Source organism: Bubalus bubalis, chromosome 5 (genome assembly GCF_019923935.1).
Source record: "Bubalus bubalis isolate 160015118507 breed Murrah chromosome 5, NDDB_SH_1, whole genome shotgun sequence".
Taxonomy (NCBI): domain Eukaryota; kingdom Metazoa; phylum Chordata; class Mammalia; order Artiodactyla; family Bovidae; genus Bubalus; species Bubalus bubalis.
Window position 1 is genome coordinate 104,977,826 of NC_059161.1, and position 23,175 is coordinate 105,001,000.

Consider the following 23,175-nt stretch of genomic DNA (forward strand, 5'->3'; position numbering starts at 1 on the left):
CTTCATCCACTTAAGAAAATTAACGAACTTTTACTGAGTATCTATTGAATATTTTGTGCCAAGAATAATTATTGATACTATGAAAGTAACAGTGTGACTAAAAAGAGACAGTGTTCTGAATTTAATACTAAACAAGCTATATTTATTTAATTATACAATTGAAATACATAAATTAAGGAGTCTTTCACCAAAACCAACAGTACTATCACTAACGGCAAAATTACTCAACCTATGCAAATTCGACGTAGCAAACTGTCAATAAAACTAGAGATTAACATGGTGAAGAATATAAAATTTAAAACAGCACGGTTGTAGTCTCATGGACATAGTCACTATAATTACTTAATCTGAACAGGCTGGAAGAAATCTGAATGAGAAGTTAAACTGTGTGAAACATACATGAATGAATAACCTGGCTGTAAATAAGAAGCTTAGAACTAAGGGCAAGAGGTGGTGGTAAAGCAGAAATGACAATACAACAGGACTTTCTGCCTTTACTAAGTCAATGATTCAAGCCTTCAGTGTAAGAAACTTTACTACATAAAGAGAAGTGATTCCAAACGGATGGCACAATCAACTGGTAAATATTATGACATCAAGTCGCTTTAATTAAAATGAAGAATGATTAGTTTTGAAGACCCATACTTAAAATCAATTCATTAATTTGAAATACTAACCTCATAAGTGAAAAATAATAAAAAGCTACACCGTTAAAGAAAATTAGGTAAGTACCCACCTTAATACTACAGGCGTCTGAAATAAGTGTCTTTGGATCTAAAATATCCACCACAGCCTCCGGAATGACTGCCTTCTTCATGCAGGACATGTTGAAGCCATAGACGTCATCCCAAAAAGCAATTCTATCAGCATGCTTATTCGTATCACTTACTGCCACAAGGCTGATAGTGCAAATATCAGGGTAGACTGTAACAAATAAAACACCCAACAATTTAGTGTTGTCTCCCTTTATAACAAAATATAATCATTAGGCTAAACAGAAATACCAAATCCAAAGTAGAGATTATTAGCAATTGATTACTAGCAATGGAGGGTAGTAAGATTAAAACAAGGATTTCAATGATGAGCTCCTATTCAAATTATTTTAAAAGGATGACACAAGCTTGAAATTATTAATATTAAACATGCTAACTGTAAAGAGGTACTAGATTTTTACCTTATATGTTCTTCTGAAACGTGTAAAGATAAGTCATTTCTAAAGATGTTATGTGACATGTAAAGAAAATTATGGGACAGAATTTTATAGTTGTGCAGGAGACCAGTTCATATTACCCTCTCTTATTTATTATAAAAGGTAAATATTTATGAGCACTAAATATGTGCAAGTTACTCTAATTTACAGACTGTGGATACATGACCCTACTCAAACTTACATTTATATAATTTTGACAAATAAACTGACAATTATTTGTGATGTAATAAATACTAAGAAAGGGGAAGCATAAGGTACTAAGAGACCTACAGAAAAGAAAAAAAAACAACAACAAAAAAACTCCCCAGCTAACTCAGGTTTGTTTATGGCAGGGAAACAAATTATTACGATGAGAGCTGAAGAACAAGAAAGTTTGGAATGTTTGCGGGGCGGGGAAGATATGTTCTAGGTAGGGTGGGCAGTGGGCATCTAGGGACATAGTACACTCCAACTTGAGAGGAGTAAGTAAGGAATACTAAGCTACAAAGCTAAGTAAAACCAAAAAAAAATAAAGCCAGGGCTGAGTAAACCACATTAATAAACTGGACTTTATTCTGAGAATAAGGATAAGCCAGTGAAAAATTTTCTATGAGGAAGCACCTGGTCAAATTTTGGTTTCAGAAAAGCCACCTGGAGTGCAATGTGGAGAATAAATGGTAGGAAGCAAGACTTAAAGAGGCACTTGTAATAATTCAGCTGATCTGAAGTAGAGTGACGGCTGTGGGAATGGAAAGGAGGAGATACAGTCAAGGTAAGTTTAGGAGGCAGAACTTACAGACTGTAAGACAGGCTGGCGAAAGCGAGAAACAGGGAAGAGGCAAGGATGACACGATTTATACTTAGTGACTGGGCAAACTATGGTACTAACCAGGGCAACAGCGAATAAAATAAGGGCAGATTCAAGAGGAATATGGGAGTTTAATGCTTAGACAAATAGGTAAAAATATGCAAATACCTGCTGATACATAGGCCTGGAATTCAAAAGAGGTGATCTGGATTCAATACCAAGAGAAAAGTGTTAAGAGAGGTAGGGGAATAGTGTGTTCAGAGAGACTCTCTTCTTTTTTTTTTAGTTTTGGCTGTTCTGGTCCTCATTGCTGTGTGTAGTTTCAGAGAACAGAGGCTACTCTCTAGTTGTGGTGAGCGGGCTTCTCACGCCGGGGGCCTCTTTTGTTGCGCAGCATGAGCTCTAGAGCACAGGCTCAGCAGTGTGGCGCATGGACTTAGTAGCTCCATGGCACATACGACCTTCTCGGACAAGGGAATGAACCTGTGTCCTTTGCATTGCCAGGTGGATTCTTTACTACTGAGCCACCAGGGAAGCTGAGAGAAACCCTCTTCTAGTAACAAGTAAAAGTCTACAGCACAAAAATTTTAAAACAATACTGATGCTTTTTAGGCAATAATAAAATTATTTCTATAAAATTTAATATATAAATTTCTATAAAAGTTAATAATAAAATTAACTTTGTCCTTCAAATGTCAACATTTAGGGAATTTGCGAATTAAAATATAAAGTACACATTACTCTATCAACACAATGAAAGCAAGTACATGTGTGCCGGAGAAACAAAAGAAATAATTTCACTATTATTAACTTAGCCTTCAGACTTAAACATCAGAGAAATAACCCTCCTTCCTCCAAACTTTCTCTCCACAGCTGTAGGAATTATTCAATGACAGCAGTACTAAATTATCTTCTAAATAAAGCCCATGGTAAGATCTGTTGACAACAAAGCAACTGCTTCTTCCAAACCTGACATCTGAGATACCCAGAAAAAAAATCCTGGTGCTATGATACTGGTAAGTTTCCCAAGTCTTGTCTAAAGCAGCAAGTGAGTCAGGTGTGACAGCTCCCCAGGGCTGGAGTTGACTGCTGGGTAACCTGGATTACTTCTATTTTCCTCTTCCTCCACTAATGTGGTAAGCCTCTTGACTGTGTTTAAATTTCTGACTGATATAAATTCTTCAAAGTAAAAGATATGCTACTGCAAATGGTGATTCAGCACGAGTTATCTGCTATAGGAAAGGTATGCATGTTTAGTTTCTGAACCAGGTCCTTACGATGAGGAACACTGAAGAAGAAATAGAAGCAACTTTAGATATCTGGGTCAGGAAGATCCCCTGGAGAAGGAAATGGCATCCCACTCCAGTATTCTTGCCTGGAGAATCCCATGGACTGAGGAGGCCGGTAGGCTATAGTCCATGGGGTCGCAAGAGCTGGACACGACGTAGCAACTAAACCACCACCAAGTTTTTTATGTACACTTTGTCAGACTTAATATGACCATCACAGAAGCTTTCCAACATTATGTCCTGTAGTTTCACCCTTAAAGAGGAACATAATAGATCAGGGGTCAGCAAACATTTTATATAAAGTGACTGTATTAGGTTTTGTAAGCTATATGGTCTTTACTGAAACTATTCATCTCTGGTGTGCTATGATGTAAAAGCCCCACAGATAATTATAAATACATGAGCATGGCTATTTTCTAATAAAACTTTATCTACAAAAATAAGCAGGACACTAAGTATCAGTTCAGTTCAGTCCCTCAGTCATTGCCAACTCTTTGCAACCCCATGGACTGCAGTCCTGCACACCAGGCTTCCCTGTCCATCATTACCAGCTCCCGGAGCTTGCTCAAAATCATGTCCATCGAGTCAGTGATGCCATCCAACCATCTCATTCTCTGTCGTCCCCTTCTTCTCCCACCTTCAATCTTTCCCAGCATCAGGGTATTATCAAATGACTCAGTTCTTCGCATCAGGTGGCCAAAGTATTGGAGTTTCAGCTTCAGCATCAGTCCTTCCAATGAATATTCAGGACTGATTTCCTTTAGGATGGACTGGTTGGATCTCCTTGCAGTCCAAGGGACTCTCAAGAGTCTTCTCCAACACCATAGTTCAAAAGCATCAATTCTTCAGTGCTCAGCTTTCTTCATAGTCCAACTCTCACATCCATACATGACTACTGGAAACACCATAGCTTTGACTAGACGGACCTTTGTTACAGGCAAAGTAATGTCTCTGCTTTTTAACATGCTCTCTAGGTTGGTCATAACTTTTCTTCCAAGGAGCAAGCGTCTTACGGATATTCCTAATACAGATGAGGCAGTGTATAATTCTTCTATTTTAGAATATTATTAAAAATCTACTGGACTTAAAATACTATCTAGCCTTTTGTAGAAATGTCCGAAATCAGGCACTGAATCAAGTAATATGATGTACTCATTAGTAATAGCATTAAGAAATAAGGATAACTTTTCCACTGTTTTTATAAGGAAAAACTCAGTTACTAAACTAATTAAAAAGCAATTCTGATATTAGAGAAATGCAAATCAAAACTACAATGAGGTATCACCTCACACTAGTCAGAATGACCATCATTAAAGATTCTACAAACGATAAATTCTGGAGTGGATGTGGAAAGAAGGGAACCCTCTTGCTACTGGTGGGCATATAAATTGATATAGTCACTATGGAGAACAGTATGGAGATTCCTTAAACAACTAGGAATAGAACTACCATATGACACAAAAATCCCACTACCGGGCATATACCCTGAGAAAACCATAATTGAAAAAGATGCAAGTACCCAAATGTTTGTGGCAGCACTTTTTACAACAGCCAGTACATGGAAGCAACCTAGACGTCCATCGACAGATGAATCTTACAGAAATCGTGGGGGGGGTGGGGGTGGGGTGTATAATGGAATATTACTCAACTATAAAAAAGAACACATTCGAGTCAGTCCTAATGAGGTGGTTGAACCTAGAGCCTATTATACAGAGTAAAGTAAGTCAGAAAGACATTGTATATTAACACATGCGTATGGAATTTACAAAGACAGTACTGATGAACCTATCTACAGAGCAGCAAGGGAGAGAGACATAGGGAACAGACTTGTGGACGCAGCTGGAGAAGGAGAGGGTGGGACGAATCAAGAGAACAGCATGGAAACATATATCACCATATGCAAAATAGACTGCGAGTGGAAATTTGCTGTGTGACACAGGAGCTCAACTCAGTGCTCAGGGACTACCCAGAGGGGTGGGATGGAGAGGGAGATGGAAGGGGAGTTGAGGAGGGAGGGGATATATGTATATCTGGGGCCGATTCATGTTGATGTATGGCAAAAACCAACACAATACTGTAAAGCAATTATTCTCCAATTAAAAAAAATTGCTCACACAATTAGCAGATTATAGGAAGTAACAATAACATATTTTAACTGTTAAACAATTTAAAAAATATGTTGGTAATAAGAAGAAACAGACTAAAGAGGAATATGATTTAATTTTTTGAAGTTTATTTTTCAAGCTAATTATCAAATATATTTCACAAAGATATAAAAAATCATGGCCTCTGTATGTGTTAGAATTTAGAAATAAGTTTTTATCTTTCAGTTAGTAAGATATACGAATATTCATAAAAGACCTGCTATCAGTGCTATAGGTCAATCTGATTCTTTATCCACCTCCTCACAGCTGGCTAACATTTTGGGCCACCTGCCAGAATCCTGACTAACCCTTTACCTTCACATTCTGACACATTTGTCATCTGATTTTTGTCAGATAGAAGCATAATTGAATAATTATTCCCTCTTGTAGGTGAAATTAACAAAGCACTGATTGGACAAAAGCCTTCTCTTAGCAGACCATTTATAAATTCATGGCTTTGACATCTGTGTCCTTCTCGATTCATTGCCCAGAATTCATCTGTCACTAGAACAGCTCACATGGTGAACAGATAAAGATGGGAAATCCTTTATCCCTTAGAAATGCCTCACAAACTTTTGAACACTAAAGGATAAGACTGAGATGCATGAAGAAACTACTCCTAGTAAACACTAGCATCATTGTTTGTATATAAGTAACCAGAGAAGGAAAAGGTTTGTAACAAAAATGAGATAAAAAATAAGTCAATATAGACTGTTCTTTTCACAGTATATGAACCACATAGAGGAAAACTTCAGTGAAATAATAGTCAATGATAAAATGACTATCACACATCAAGGAAAATGTACTACTAGGTAACTACATCATCAAATAATCGCAGAGTTTTAAAACATTAATTTCAATTTATATAATAAGGTTATCTTAAAAATCAACTGTTTATTTGGAAATTGGAACATTTTCTCATCATTAACTTATAATAAATACTGACTGGGCCCACTCTAAAGCTTAGCTAGGCTAAATTGTGGCTGTAATATACACTGAAAAAATTATACTAAAAAAGGTAGAAAACAATAGTACTGCAATATCACTGAACAAAACCAAAATAATAAATGTGGGCAAAATGAATCTGAAGATGAGGAAGTACACAGTGAATTATGGAAATACTGAAGGAAACCTCTAAGCACTATGACACAGACTCAGTGACTGATTATACTGAGATAAGTTATGTAAAAGTACTATACAAAAGACAGGTGAAAATGCCTAAATTGATTGCAAACTCTTATAATGTATAAATTTAACATGAATCTCATGTTTATCAGCTAAAACTCAGGAGTGGAATTAACTTTTATTGAGCAACTACTTTATGTCAAGCACCTCATTTAAACTTTTGACTGATTCTATAAAGCTAGATTATAATCTTCATTTTTAAGATAAGGAACCTGAAGTTCAGAGGAATAAAGTAACTTGCCCAAATTAAATACTGTTAATCAGCTAACTAGGTAACTAGTCATCTGATGAAGCAGGGATTTAATTCGAGGTCTGACTGCAAAATTTTGTGCTTTCCATTATTCATGATGCCACATTTTGTGCTTTTCAAACAGAGAAAAAGGAAAGAGGAACTCAACTGCCCTAATGAGCACCTGTTGGAAAAGAATGAGGAAAGAGAAAAGTGTTGAGAAAGATTAGAGATAATAAAAACTTCAGGGCAAAGTGAGGAAAATGGGAACGTTCTGCCTTACCCATTTCATCTGAGTAAAGGAATAAGGTGATAAAGCAAAAAGAGACTAAAAAGGAGAGCAACCAAGCAGAAATGGGGGAGGAGTCAATACACTCTAGAGTTCAGCTTGCAAGGGAAAGGCATTTGTAAACCTGGAACTCTTAACAGAGGCAATTTCTTATTAGCATAGACCAGGATTCCAATGTATGTATCTGCCACTCTGTTCTGCTGCCCTCTTCTGAACTCTGCATGAGATTTCCTGTTATGAGACAGATCTGCTTTCTTTTACAGAAGCTGAAAATGAGAAAAAGTTGCTTTCCCTCCTTTGCAAGTTAGGCACGAGTCCATGACTGAGGCTCCACTAATGATACACACCTAAATCTCAGCAATACCTACTACTGTGTATTATTGCTGTTTACTTGCTAAATCATGTCAGACTCTGCAATCCCATGCACAGTAGCCCTCCAGGCTCCTCTGTCCATGGGATTACCCAGGCAAGAATACTGGAGTGGGCTTCTCCAGGGGATCTTTCCGACCCTGGGACCCAACCTGAGTCTCCTGCTAGGCAGGCGGATTCTTTACCACTGAACCACCACAGAAGTCCACTACTGTGTACACCTTAAATAAATTTGAAAAACAGGATGATTCCCCAAGTTTCGGGGTCAAAAGTATCTGATGTGGTTTTTGGTTCAAAAGTATCCGGAATTTTAATAAAAGGTCCCAGACATTGTGATGGTCTGTCAAGGTCAGGAAATAATGACTTAGGAAATGGCTGTCTTAAAACTCTGCTTTGCATAAACAAAGTTCTCAACTTGATAATCCTGACAATTTATAAATTAGAGAAGCGGTATACTGAGAAGGACCTCATAAGGAAGTTAAGTTTTGTTCTGACTGTATGAGAGGGGAAGAAAACTTTCATTTTCCTTGTAATGAAAGGCAATGAAAATAACATTCTTTTCCAATACCAGAGAAGATGTCTCCTTTAATGGGCCTCTACATTTCTATGCAACATTATAATTTTACAAAACTCATCAGTTCTGAGGATGTTTCAAAGAAACAAATTATTTCTTCGTGCTCCAACAGTATTAATTAGCCCAATTCTCGAGGATGCCAACTCTGATTATGACTAAAAGTGGAGTTTGCTAGGCTTCTACAGATAAATTTACTCTTTTCCCTTTTATAATGAGAAGATATTTCATGGGGGAAGATTCTCAGAAACAAACAACTTAAGTATGCCATTCTTAACCAAATTTTCAGATTGTTCACGTATTTTATATACATCAACCTTTTCAGTAGCTATGAAGATGGGCATGACTTTGCTCCTTAGTGCTAAGCCCTATTTTTATGAATAATTATATATTTTGCCCATATTCCCTTTTGTTAGGTATCAATAATGTAACTGTATTTTCCTCTTTGCTTGAGTATCTTTTTTTTGTCCTGACTTTTCTATGTAATTTTGTTTTAAGTGTACCACAGAATCGGGGTTTCTCTTGTGTTCCAATGTAAAAATTTTTTTCTTTTATAAATTAGTTTAGTCCATGTACATTATTGATATGAAAACTTTTGTTCCTATCATGTTACTCTGTATCTGTAGTTTTTATTTTGTTTGTTAAGCAGTTCAACTGCACAGTCTTTTTCCTTTTTTCTTAGGTATTCTTTTATTTACAAAGTCTGCCTTTTTTGTGCTAATAGCTAACTTTATAATTACAACCTTACAAAATATCTTCTGTTTCTCTTTTTAATAGTATTTACTAATCTCCTATCACGAGTAATGATAAAGTTAGTGTATTTACTTGGTTCTTCCCTTTCCTTTCCTCTTCTTAATCACCCAATTATTTTTTAGTTATAGAGAGATACATTGATAATACTAACAAAAATTACAGAAGTGGGCATAAAGTTAGTACATACCTTTATTTTTCAAAACAGCTAGAAATCAAATTATATCATGATTCATTTGACCTGACGGAGGTAATACTGCTTCATTTTTTTTTTTAAGTCAATTCTACTGAGGTAAAATTTATATGCAGTAAAACTCACTCTCTTTGCCCTTTTCAGTGTATAATCCTATGTGACTTGATAAATACACCAGTTATACAATCACCACCACAATCAAGACACAGACAGGACTCATGACCACAAGCCTCACCATTCAACTTTAATCAACAGTATCATTTTAATATTACCTTTGTAGTACGAAATGTACTTATAATGCTATGATGTGAGTTGTCATTTTTAAACGACATAAAACAGCCAACCCTCGAACTATGAAATAATGAATTACATAAATTCCTATTAAAGATAAATCTGTGCAGGTATTTTGACACTTTTAGTGTATAAAACATTTATATCTATGCTTCAATCCTAAAATATACATTGGTTTTCATCTTCAGTTCAGTTGCTCAGTCGTGTCCGATTCTTTGCTTAATTTCTTGTAAAAATATGCACTGGTCATGATCTAACATTTTCCTGGTGTTCCTCCTGAGTTTTTGGTTGGTTGGATGTAAAAACACTACATTTCTGATATACAATTGGTAAACTGATAATAAGCAGAAAGTAGTAAACCCACTTTCAGTAACTTTACAAAACTTAAAAAAAATTATTTTTAATTATTTTATTTGGCCTCACCACATGGCATGTGGAATCTTAGTTCCCCAACCGAGGACTGAACAAGGGCACAAGGCAGTGAATGCACTGCGTCAGCCTAACCACTGGACTGCCAGGGAATCCCCACAAAGTTTTATTAGTGATAACAGAAAATGAGCACCTCTAAAGTACTGTGGATTACTTGGTGATTAGGAGAGTGAATACTTAAGCTATTGGCTGACTATGTTTTATGAAGGCCTTGCCATTATATATAAAGTGAGACATAAATTGAACTAAGATTCCTGTAAAAATAAATTGTGGTCCCTTCATGCTTATATAGTCTTCAATAGTCTGTTTCTCATAATTCAGTTATTCTTTCTTAAATCTTTACACTACTAATTGCTTAGTAAATCTTTCATTAAGAAAAACATAAAACTCTTGTTTGCAATAAAAGAATGAGCATCTAGATGACCAATGATATTCATCGAAGCATGCTCAAATACACAAAATAGGCTAAACCACTTCATGTTACTCATTTTTGTCTTTTCCTACTTTTTTAATTCTGTTGACAAGTAACATTCAATAGCACCACTGATGCAGTTGAATGCTGACCTCTCTTTAATACACCCCTAGAATATCTGAGTGCTAAAAGCAGCTATATAAAAATATGGCAAGAGATAGATTTATGTGTCTCTATTTTATCCCTCCGATGATGGAAAATAGCTCTGCCACTGTTGCAGCTACAACCTCTTTATTCACATGGCTGTAAGTTCTTAATGAATTTCATCAAGAATTCAATTTAAATGTATTAAACTGCTGTCAGTCCTTCAGTAAGATCAATGAATACCACTCAGGGAGGTATGGAAACAGTTTTCTGAATCTTCCCCTGAAACAACTTCAAGGCAAGAATGAGATTCAATAAAATGCATTTTAGTAAAGAAACAACAAGGAACAGTCAATAGAACATGAATACTAGAGTCTGGCAGATCTGTGTTTAGAAAAACAAGTTCAAGGCTTGGATATTTAAATGTACCATCCAGGACATCTATGTTTCTAAAATCTCAAAGGGCTGTTGTGACGATTATATGTAATACAATAAATAAAGGTACACTGTATTATTGGGCAACTAGTAGACAAAAGTAGTGGAGAAGCACCCCACTCCAGTACTCTTGCCTGGAAAATCCCATGGACGGAGGAGCCTGGTAGGCAGCAGTCCATGGGGTCATACAGAGTCGGACACGACTGAGTGACTCCACTTTCACTCTTCACTTTCATGCATTGGAGAAGGAAATGGCAACCCACTCCAGTGTTCTTGCCTGGAGAATCCCAGGGACGGGGAAGCCTGGTGGGCTGCTGTCTATGGGGTTGCAGAGAGTTGGACACGACTGAAGTGACTTAGCAGCAGCAGACAAAAGTAGATAATATTAGTTTTTAGTCATTAAGTATAGTTGTCATAAAAAAAAAAAACTGCAATTATTACGATATATAGCCAATTATTACAGGGTAAAATATATCTAAAACATTCTAGCCACATTCATGTCACAGATCAGAAACATATCTTGAAACGGTTGCAGAAAATACAGCGATAAAATGAGAGCATTTTACAAAAGAAAGGCAATCCACTTAAATGCTACTATAAAAAGTCCTCAATTGTACTGGAGAATTTTCTGTGCACTTTCTGTTTTGGCCTTACTGATTTTTACTGCCAAAGTAATTTCATAGAACACGAATGCGCAGGAGGCATATGTATGCTCAAGTGCTTTTATGATATCAGTTCAAAATGTATCCTCCTTTTCATCTACTTTTATATAGCAGTTTTATCAACTATACTCTGACCACAGAAATGACTTACTAATTCTAAAGCTTTAAGAAAGGGAAGATCCAGGGAAAGGTGAGTGAAGGGAGACAGATGCTATTCAACTCAGTTTTAATGATTCAATGCAATAAACATGTATTATGATCCATCTATAGTCCAGGAGCTGTAGAGCTCAGTAGAGAGCCAAAGATGAGCAAAACATAATCCTGAGGACACTCTATTTGTATACAGCTGTTTACAGCAGAAAGCCTATAAAACACAATCTCACCAAGTATGCAGATAATGTGAGTGAAAGTTCACTACAGACATGAAAAGGAAGCCTTCCACATTTATTGGGATCTATTTAAAAATACTGACTGGTATGCGGTGCTTTATAAATTTAACAGAAACCAATATTTAAATGTTCCTGTTAAATCACAGAGAAGACAGGTTTATACATTTAGTGAAGTCATGGAAAATTTGCTACCAAAGTGAATGATTTTCAACCTAGTATGAAACACTCTTTTGGGGGAAAAACAACAACTAAATGTCATAAAAACAAACAAACAAATCAAAAGACTCAAGTGTTCACGAGAATACCATTAACTTGGGAGTCCTGCATATCTTATATTAATATAATGTTCTACTACCAACAGTACACTAAACAAATGTCTTAAAGCTTCCTCTAATGGAAACATCCTTCATCTCTATTGGGAACTTTCTCAGTCATGCATAGTTTATTTGAAATCCAAAGGTTCATTTGGTTCTGCCAGAGTAAAATTAGATTACTAAAACTAGAATTTTATACTCACCCGATCCTCCTTTTGCCAAGTATTTGTTCTTTGCATAAAGGACAGAATCTAACATAGACTCAAAGAGAAGAAAATAGCCCTATATAAATAAAAAGGAAAAAGTGGTTTTCAGAAATGTGCAATATCATAAGCAGATAACTTTAAATATCTAGGCTAGTATTTCAGCAAAAAATAATTTTTTGTCTCTACTATATAATAGTCTTCAAAGTTTGAAATTACCTTTTGCAGGAAATTCCCCATGTAATAATTAAATCAAGCCAGGGTACAAAGTGGATCGAGAATGTTTATTACAGTAGAATGTAATGAACCTTCTCTACCTGTGCTTCCACTTCCTAGACTATTGTTTCTTCCCCATTAAAAGCAAAGTTTCACATAGAAATTGCTAATGTATTGTATAACTTCCTGGAATACTGCAGTATGAATCTAGACCAATTGTTCTATTTGCCCCCAGAGAACATTTTTGATTGTCACAACTATTTAGGAGGTAAACATCCTTTACTGATAAACATCTTTTACTGATACAGGATGGCCCCCCAAACAAACAAATGTCTGATCTCAAATGTCTATAGGGTTAAGGCTGAGAAACTGGTCTAGAATATCTTTTCCCAAAGTTATTTTCTGCCCAAAGACATTCTCTTTGAAGAGTTTTTTTTTTTAAAAAAGAGGGGAGGGGACTTTTAATCAAAGAGATCAGATGTTCTATTCTCCTCGGAGAGATTCATAATGCACAACAGCACATTAACAAGTTCTGAAAAGTGTTACAGTGAAGAGTATGGCTGAACATATTTTAAATAAGTATCGCCCACTTTCTGACTAGAGACCTTTCTTTTCCTATGTAACATGTATCAACATCTTGCACAACTCTGTTGTGAAACACACTGCGTGAAACTTGGCCCCAGTGCACTCCAGATTCTGGAGAACACCGCTGACTCCTTCACCAAAAAAGGATAATCACAGCACAAATAAAAAGATAACTCACTACTTCAGTAAGTCCCCTACATATGAACCAGTTCCATTCTGAGAGCACAGTTGTAAGTCCGATTTGTAAATCCAACAAAGTTAGCCTAAGTAACAAGCTAACACAACTGGCTATATAGTACTGTACTGTAACAGGTTTATAATACATTTCATACAAATAAAACATAAAAAAACAAAAAATTAAGGAAACATTTTTACTCTTACAGTAAAGCAACTTGAAAAGTACAGTAGTACAGTGTGCTAGCTTGGCACACTTGAATCTTTCAAAGTTCGCTACTTGAAGGTTCGTTATGTAGGGGGCTTACTCTATCAGTGTCACATACACAACACATTCTAGCAGTATGCTACACAGTTTATTATAGAAATGATAAAGTAATTATAAGTGAGAGATCAAAGCCAGTTTCTATTAGTCTTCTTCTGGGGCCTATCTCCCAATAGCCCTGAACAGTAGGGAAAGTTAAGTCTTCAGTACAGTGCTTATTAGCATACAGTAAACCCTATTATTGCTAAAGGTGAATGAATATGAGTGTTACCCTCGTTCAGCATTGTGAAACTAAACTGTTTTCATTCATTTGCTCTGTGCACAAATTAAGTGTCTAACAAGATCAATATACAACACAGTGAACGATGTTTCAAAGGTTTCTGCTGCTGCTGCTGCTGCTAAGTTGCTTCAGTCGTGTCCAACTCTATGCGACCCCATAGATGGCAGCCCACCAGGCTCCCCCATCCCTGGGATTCTCCAGGCAAGAACACTGGAGTGGGTTGCCATTTCAAAAGTTTCTATACAACCAGAAAAACCTGTAAAACCAGAATGTGTAATTTTCCCAAGAGATTAACAACAAATTTAAATTTACAGAAAATACAGCTCTCATGTTTGAATCACTTATAACGGAACCTAATTAAATTGCTGCTAGCAACTCTACACCGGCATTTACCTTTTCCCCCCAACTAATTGATTGATAAGAAAATAACTGCCTACAAAACACAGACTTAGCAACAAAACTCTTTTATTAATGTGTTTACTTAGGAAAATTAAGGATTTGGACTTCCCTAGTGGCTCAAACAGTAACGACCTGCCTGCAATGGAGGAGACCCAGGTTCAATCCCTGGGTCCAGAAGACCCCCTGGAGAGGAAATGGCAACCCACTCCAGTATTCTTGCCTGGGAAATCCCATGGACAGAGGAGCCTGGCAAGCTACAGCCAGTGGGGTCTCAAGGAGTTGGGACACAACTGAGTATGCATTCATAAATGCATGATAACAACAGTGACAATAACAACGGTATTCTATATCATAGTGCTGTTGAGAGATCTAAATATGTTAATAAATGTTAATAAAAGGGTTTACAGCAGTAAATCTTATCAGTTTAACTAAATAAGTACTGAAAATTATATTTGTAAAGGCTACGGAGATTTTGTGAAATTATGTTTAATACATTAGAGAAGGAAGGTTTACCAGATTCTTCAGAATCATATAGTATTTACTTAGTGAATGGTCCTTTATTAAAATCCTTGAGTCAGAACTAAAATTCCTTTTCTTTTTTCCCCCAGGATTCACTTTTTTCCAGACTATCCAAGACTATGTATATGTGTGTGCATACAAAAAATAAAAAGACTCTTTTTAAAATCCTTGAAATTTCTTTAAAATTGATAAACAAAATTGTAAACCCAATCAAAATAATCTGATCAGGTTGGCCAAATTAGTGCCAATTCCAACTTCAAGGTTCTCAGAGAGATTTTTTTTCCCCTGGGTTAAAAATGTCAATTTTTCTTAATCCTCTGAAGTTTGGTATTTATACTTAAAAGAATTTCCTATATGTCTACTTCCATTCAAAATAAAAAATATCAATAAGCCCTTTTCCACATACCCCATGATGATTACCCAGAATCCTGATCAAACAATATTAGAGAGAGCTTCTGAGGTTCTAACTATTTAAACAACATAATTTTCACATCAGAGAAATCAGCACCAGCGAGGTTAAGTGACTTATTTTAGGATGTGTAGCTGGAAAAATAACTCTGGACAATCTTCAGATCCCATCATAAACACTGGCTTTAGGATTCAATTCCAAATGCTGCTAACCAAACTCAACCTGAGATAGAGGGCAAGCAAACAAAAGAAGGATAGTCATCCCTCGAAGCTTGAACATCCTTTCCTAGATGCCATGCCTTTATGTCACAATTTTTAGAGTGAGCCACCATTATTAGGTAGGAGAATTTCTGAAAGCAAATAATTAAATGTTTTTGTTGATACATGTAAAGGATTTAGCACAGTGCCTGGCACAGAGTTAACACATAAAACCTACTAAAGACTGTATCACACGACTCTATTTTGGCGGAAGTCATATGGGGTCTACTACTATGGGATAGAACTGGGCTAAAATGGTAGAAGCAAAAGGTTTTCTTCTTTCCCCATTCCTTTCCCCCCCTCCTTTTTCTCTCTTCATTGGTGTATAATTAAAAACAATACTTTAAATCTATTTCTTTAACTTTTTAAAAATAATTTTATTTTGGTTGTGCTCGATGTTCACTGCTGCACTTTTCCCTAGTTACAGCCAGCAGGGTCCACTCTCCGGCTGTGGTGCACGGTCTCACTGTGGTGGCTCTGTTACAGAGCACGGGCTCAGGGGCGGGGGGTGTGGGGGGCTTCAGCAGTTTTGGATCCCGGGCTCTAGAGCACAGGCTCAACAGTTGTGGCAAATGGGCCTAACTGCTCTGTGGCATGTGGGATCTTACCAAAACAGGGATCAAACCTCTCTCCAGCACTGGCAGGCGAACTCCTCACCAAAAGACCCTATATCTATTTCTGATAATACCTTTCTTCATTTCTGTAGCAAGATATTTGAATGGACATGAACTTGGGCAAACTCCAGGAGATGATGAGGGACAGGGAAGCCTGGCTTGCTGCAGTCCATGGGGTCACAAAGAATCGGATACAACTTGGCAACTGAACAACAACAAGTAAGATATTTCTAGTGTAAGTATACGACAAGGGCTCTATTCTGTCAGAGTACTCTTCTAAACTTTATGGTAAAAGATCAACTGAACTAGCAAATCAGTAGAACAGCATTTCTTCAAAACAACAACGGATTACACATATTCATATTTAGCCTATCTACTAAATACGCCACATTATTATTATTATGGTCTACTTTTGCAGCTAGTGGGCTCTTAGTTCCCCTATCAGGGATCAAACTTAGGCCCTGGCAGTGAAAATGCTGAGTCCTAACCACTGGCGTACGTGCTCAGTTGGGTCTGGCTCTTTGCAAACCCGTGGACTGTTTAGTACACAAGGCTCCTCAAGACATGAGATTATCCTGGCAAGAATACTGGACTGGGTTGCCACTTCCTCCTCCAGGGGAATCTGCCTGACCCAGAGATTGAACCTGTGTCTCCTGCACTGGCAGGCAGATTCTTTACCACTGAGCCACCTGGGAAGCCCCTCTAACCACTGGACCACCAGGGGAAACTCAAGCCACATTATTTAATACTTGATGAAGACTGACAATTTTACTAGTCATTTATTTCACTTAGTATCTGGATATCTGTTCAACTACTACCTCCTCAAAAAGGATTTTCTTGATTCTCCATATTAAATATCTTCTTTCCCCACCAAACTCCATCTCTTTATTCTGCTTTGTACTCCATCATGGCACTTTAATGAAAACTGGTTATTTTTAAATGCTGTTTTGCTTTCTAAAATTAATTTTCAAATGTTAATAGTGGTAAATATCATCACAGTAATATTAAGTGTCCTTTATGGAATATCTTATTTAATTCATCCCTAAAGCACATGTTATTATTTTCATTCAGCTGACAAGGAAACTAAGGCTTAGAAACGTTAAATAACCTAAAATCATAAGACTTAAAAAAAAACAGCTCACAGTTAAAGAAACAGTTGAAGGAGTCAGAATTTGAATCCTGGTCTATCTGACTATAGAGGCCAAGTTCTGAGTAACTATTCTATGTTGCTTCTTGCTGATTTACCTGAGTAAAAATAAGACATGGTATTCATATTATATTATGGGACTTCCCAGGTGGCTCAGTGGTAAAGAATCCCCCTGCCAATACAGGAGATGCAGGTTTGATCCCTGGGTCAGGAAGATCCCCTGGAGGAGGAAATGGCGGCAGTGTCCAGTATTCTTGCCTGGAAAATCCCATGGACATAGAAGCTCAGTGGCTACAGTCCATGGAGTTGCAAAGAGTCAGACATGACTTATCACACACATCTGTATTATATTATACTACATTTGTAATTAAGGACTCAAGTGTTCTGAAATAAAAAATGCCCAGCACATATTAAACAAGATTAGCTTTATAACAGGTACCTGATTGATAATATTTCAGAGTGAAAGCTTAGTTGGCAAGTGGCTGTTAGCCAGCATTCACTGTGAAAAATATTACTTTAGAAAATCCATAAATATATGTAGAAACAAAACTTAATTATTTGTGAGATAAATTAAAATGTCTAGTTAAGTATATTAGCAGATGAAAAGATTCATATATGGACTGCTTGCAGTTATTGTCCTTTCTCGCAACTTTCCACTTTGCTAAACTTCATTTTACTATAGGCTCCCTACGTGACAGAATGGGCTTTAATTTCCTGGGAATTGTCCTTGGTTCTGAACCAAGTCATTTATTACTGATATCAGAAGGCTTTGCTCCAAATGCCCTGCTTGTCTGCAGTGTGATTCAGACTGTAATTTCACAGGCTGCTGCCTCACCTGTAGGGGTGCCATCTGGAAGAGAATTATACTCCATACTTTCTCCCATGATACTCATGGAGCACTCTTCTTCCCAAATTGACATTCATTTTTTAAAATTAAAATTTGCATTTACACTTCAAAAATTAATTACTACTAAAGGAACACACTGGATCAAATCTGGAACTAAAAGAGCCATTAGCATTATTTACTGAAATAGGAACCTTATTTTAAAATGTCTGTTCATGTGATACCTTCAGAATAAGGTGCTTCTCCTGACTCATTTTTTTTTTGGGGGGGGTCAAATAACTGAATTACTGATACACTCTTAGGCAGAACTAACTAGTTATAAAAGTGAGGCTAGGGGAAAGCAAAAATAAAACAAAAAGCTAATCTGTAGAAAGTCTAGTGACAAACAGGCAATGATATGGATTTAAAGATAAAAATAAAAGATTATTCCAAAAACTAAACAAGCCTATAAAATCTAATCCCAAATTTTTTCATATTCTTTTCCATTACAGATTACTACAAGATACTGAATATAGTTCCTTGTGTTATGGGCTTCCGAGGTAGCTCAGTGGTAAAGAATACTCCTGTCAATGCTGGAGATGCAGGTTCAATCTCTGGGTCAGAAAGACCACCGGAGGAGAAAATGAACCCATTCCAGGATTCTTGCCTGGAAAATCCCACGGCAGAGGAGCCTGGAAGGCTACAGTTGATAGGGCTGCCAAGAGTCTGACGTGACTGGGCGTGTGCATGCGCACACCTTGCGTTACACAGGAGGTCCCTGTGGTGTATCTATTTTATATACAGTAGTGTGTATATGTCAGTCCAAAACTCCTTGTTTATCACATTCCCCCTGTCCCCTCTGGTAACCGTGTTTGTTTTCTATGCGTCACTTCTGTTTTGTAAGTAAGTTCACTTGCCCCATTTCTTTTAGACTGCACATATAAATAATATCATGATTAGCTGTCTTTATTTGACTTACTTCAGTTACTATGATAATCTCTAGGTTCATCCATACTGCTGCAAATAGCATTATTATTTCATTCTTTTTTATGGCTAATATCTCATTGCATGTACACACACACACACACACACACAGTTTTTTCTTTTTCCATTTATCTGTCAATGGACATTTAGGTTGCTTCCATGACTTGGGTATTGTAAATAGTGCTGCTATAAACACTGGGGTACACGTATCTTTTCAAATTAGAATTTTCTCCGGATTTATTAGCCCAAGAGTGGAATAGCTGGATCGTATGCTAACCCTATTTTTAGTTTCCTAAGGAATTTTCATACTATTCTCCATAGGAGCTGCACCAATTTCATTCCCACCAACAGTGTAGTAGAGTTCCTTTTTCTCCATACCTTCTCCAGTATTTTCATTTGTAAACTTTTGGATAATGGCCATTCTGATCTGTGTGAGGTGTACTTCATTGTGGTTAGGATTTTCATTTCTCTAATAATTAGTGATACTGAGCATTTTTTTCATGTGCCTGCTGGCAACTTGTATGTCTTCTTTGGAGAAAGATATATGTGTATTTCTGAAACAATATTCCCAATCCCCACAGTGACTGAAAAAAATTGTTAATTTTAACTGGATATTCTACTTATAAAAATAATTACTTGCTAGCACTTTTATTAAAGAGAATTGTTGACATATTAAGTTACATTTATATAATAGGGTAGTCATACAATATTCATAAGTTATAGGTATTTGAGACTACAGGAAAGATGAACTCTATTAACAGTATGATTCAAGGCTTGAAGAACAAGATCGCACTCTGTTTCCTGCAAAAATGCATTTTAGGAGCTACTGATCCTCTGAGTTCAACAACACCAGAAGAAAGAAAACAGACCATCTAGTTAGATGCATCAGTAAGCTGGTTGTCACCTTGAGAGTCATTTGCTAAAGCTATTATAAACTGAATAAACTGGGAAACAGGAGATAAAACCTATCATCCAGCCAAAGTGAGGAACAGAAGAGGAAATGATCCTAAATAATAAAACAGAGACAACCAAATATATCTGCAGAGTAAATATAAACTTAAAATCTCATCTGCTGCCACCTTGCCCCCTCCCTGCCAACCCAGTTGAGAACCGTGGTCAAACACATATCTCCTCCCCACCCCAACACCGTTTCCAATAATTATTAACTTAAGCTAGTCCTCTTGTTAATTCACCATGCTAATTTACAATGTCCAGGTGGCAAGAAAAACTTCAATCATTTAAAAGTAATTCTGCAACATACTTTGTTGGTAAGACTGAAAAAACAGGAATTCTCATACTACTGTTGGCAAGAAAGTAGAATGGTAAGATAAGTGCTAAGAAGAATTTGGTAAAAATTGTTAATACTGCATAGGCATTAAGTCTTTGACCCATCAATCCCACCTCTGGGAACATGAAATAAAATGAATAATGTATAAGAATATGCAATACATTATTATTTGTAACAGCAAAAGAATGATAGACATTTTCATGAATGTTAGTTATTTACATTACATTTATCTAGACAATGGAATATTATCCAGCCATAGAAAAGAATGAGGAGTATTTCTCTATAATGATATAGAATGATGGTCAAGATATAATTTTAAATTAAAAAGCACAAAGCATAGAACAATACATAGTGTGTGTTAACTCTGCATAACACAAGGGTAAAAATGTAAATACATACATATCTAATATTTCAAAAATAAGCCAAAAGCTAAAAAGGAAACAAAAATTTATCTGTTAACTAATGGACATAAGAATGGAATCACTGAACTTTTTTGTAATTAAAACATAAATTTAAACTAAAAAGAGAAAAAAGAAGCAATTCTTCCAAACTGAAGAAAAAGAAAACAAATACATCTGAAGGTATGTCAGGTTGGCTACATAACCAAAGGAAACTAATTACTTCAAATAACTTTGTGTGTGTATGCTCAGTTGTGCCTGACTCTTTGTGACTCCACGGATTATACCCCGCCAGGCTCCTCTGTACATGAAATTTCCAGGCAAGAATACCGGAGCAGGTTGCCATTTTCTACTCCAGGGATTGAACCCATGTCTCTTGCATCTCCTGCACTGGCAGGCAGATTCTTTACCACTGCATCACCTGGCAAGTCCCCCTCAAGTAACTTTAAAACACAGTATTTAGACTATATATTTCTCATGAGATATATATTCTAGGACAAAAGAAAATATAAGAAAATCATAAATGAAGTTATAAAACTTATTTACAAATTTTGTTACTAGTAAAATTCATGTAAAATTTTTGAAACTATTATACAGATATATGATAGAACAAATAAGCAATTATTATTCTAAGAATCAAGATTTTTCTACAAAGAGATACAGTATATAATTAAAGAATTAAAAATTCCATAATCTTAAATTGGAAATATCAGTGTAAACTCATGGCTTTTTTAATATTAAAAAAAATAGCTATATCTGTCTACTAAGAATAACATACAACGAACCCAGACTGTGATCTCTAGATACTGTTTCCCAATGAAAGAATCAGGATTCTTTGGTTCCTTCCAAGTTTAGGCAGTATAAAGTGACTGGTAAAGAGTTTTATACTATCAGAAAGTATAATCTGAAATATAAACATACATTTTTTTCTTCTCATCATTATACCGAGGATAACTAGAAATTGTTAAAGGGATCTAAGAGGTTAATTCAAATGCTTATCATTAAACATGGGCCAATTCAAAAATCAGAATAATAATTACAATGGTTCAAAACACACCAAATATGAGTTTATAATGACACTGCAAAAAAAAAAAAAAACCCTCCAAAAATCTCTTTAGAAAATGCTGCAGAACAATTCATTATTCTAAAAATGTTAGGTAGAAAATATCCAGCATTTATCGCCCTTTCAACTATAAGCTATAGTTCATAACCAAGTACTTGATGAAAGTACTTAGTAACAAAGAATAAATGATAGAATACCACAATTTTGTAACTGCTAATGAAATACTGAATCTAAGAAATCATTTTCAATGAATTCTAAACTCTTTAAGTCAAACACTGATAGGGAACTTTTTTTCCTGTTCTGAATTCCAACTAAGATCCTGAGAACAGAAAAAGGGAGGGAAGGAAGGGGAGAGTGTTCCACCATGACAACCCCACTAAAGCCACATGGAGTAGAGAGAAATGTTGTGATGGGAAAGTGGTGACTTCTGAGAACTAAATCCGTGACTAGTTTGTATGATTCAATTTTAAAAGAACTGAAGAATTAAAACAAACAAATCCAATTAAAAAATGGGCAGAAGATCTGAACAGATATTTTTCCAAATAAGACATACAGATGGCTAACAAACACATGAAAAGATGTTCAATACTGCTAATTATTAGAGAAATGCAAATCAAAATCACAATGAAATAAATATCACTCACATCTGTTACAATGGCTATCATCAAAAAGTCTACAAATAAAAAATGCTGAAGAGGATGTGAAGAAAAGGGAACCCTTCTACACTGTTGCTGGGAACGTACATTAGTGCAGCCATTATACAAAACAGACTGCAGGCTCCTTAAATTACAAACAGAACTACCATAAGATCCAGCAATTCCACTCCTGGGTGTCTATCCTGAAAAAAACAGAAACACTAATTGAACAGGATACATGTACTCCAATGTTCACAGCAGCACCATCTGTAATACTTCAGACATAGATAGTGAAGGACAGGGAAGCCTGGAGTGCTGCAGTCCATGGGGTTGCAAATATCAGACATGACCTAGAGACTGAACAACAATAAGGCATAGAAGCAACTCAAGTGCCCAGCACTAGATGACTGGCCTAGGAAGATGTGAAACACACACACACGAATATTACTCAGCCATAAAAAATAATGAAACACTGCCATTTGCAGCAATGTGAACAGACCTAAAGAATTTTATGCTTAGTGAAATGTCAGAAAAAGACAAATACTATATAATATCATCTATCTGTGGACCCTAAAAAATAGCACAAATGAATGTTCATGTACAACAGAAATAGACTCACAAACTGGTAATCACCAAAGGAGAGAGAAAAAGGAGAAGGGACAAATTAGGGGTACAGACTAACAGGTACAAATTGTGAAGTGTTAGTCACTCAGTCCAGTCCAACTATTTGTGAACCCATCAACTGTAGCCTGCCAGGCTCCTCTGTCCATGGAGTTCTCCAGTCAAGAATACTGGAGTGGGTAGCCACTTCCTTCTCCAGGGGA

At 36.3% G+C, this 23,175-nt stretch overlaps 1 protein-coding gene across 2 annotated transcripts in view; it reads right to left on the minus strand.

Annotated features, from left to right (window-relative positions):
- The window catches only part of PRMT3 (protein arginine methyltransferase 3), a 129,701-nt gene that overhangs the window by 47,301 nt on the left and 59,225 nt on the right, over positions 1 to 23,175 (minus strand). For both annotated transcript variants that reach the window (XM_025286294.2, XM_025286293.2), the window contains 2 exons: positions 12,296 to 12,374; positions 737 to 924 (listed from right to left, as the gene is read on the minus strand). In XM_025286294.2, coding sequence (XP_025142079.2) covers positions 737 to 924; positions 12,296 to 12,374 — 267 coding nt within the window. The remainder of the gene's footprint in view (positions 1 to 736; positions 925 to 12,295; positions 12,375 to 23,175) is intronic.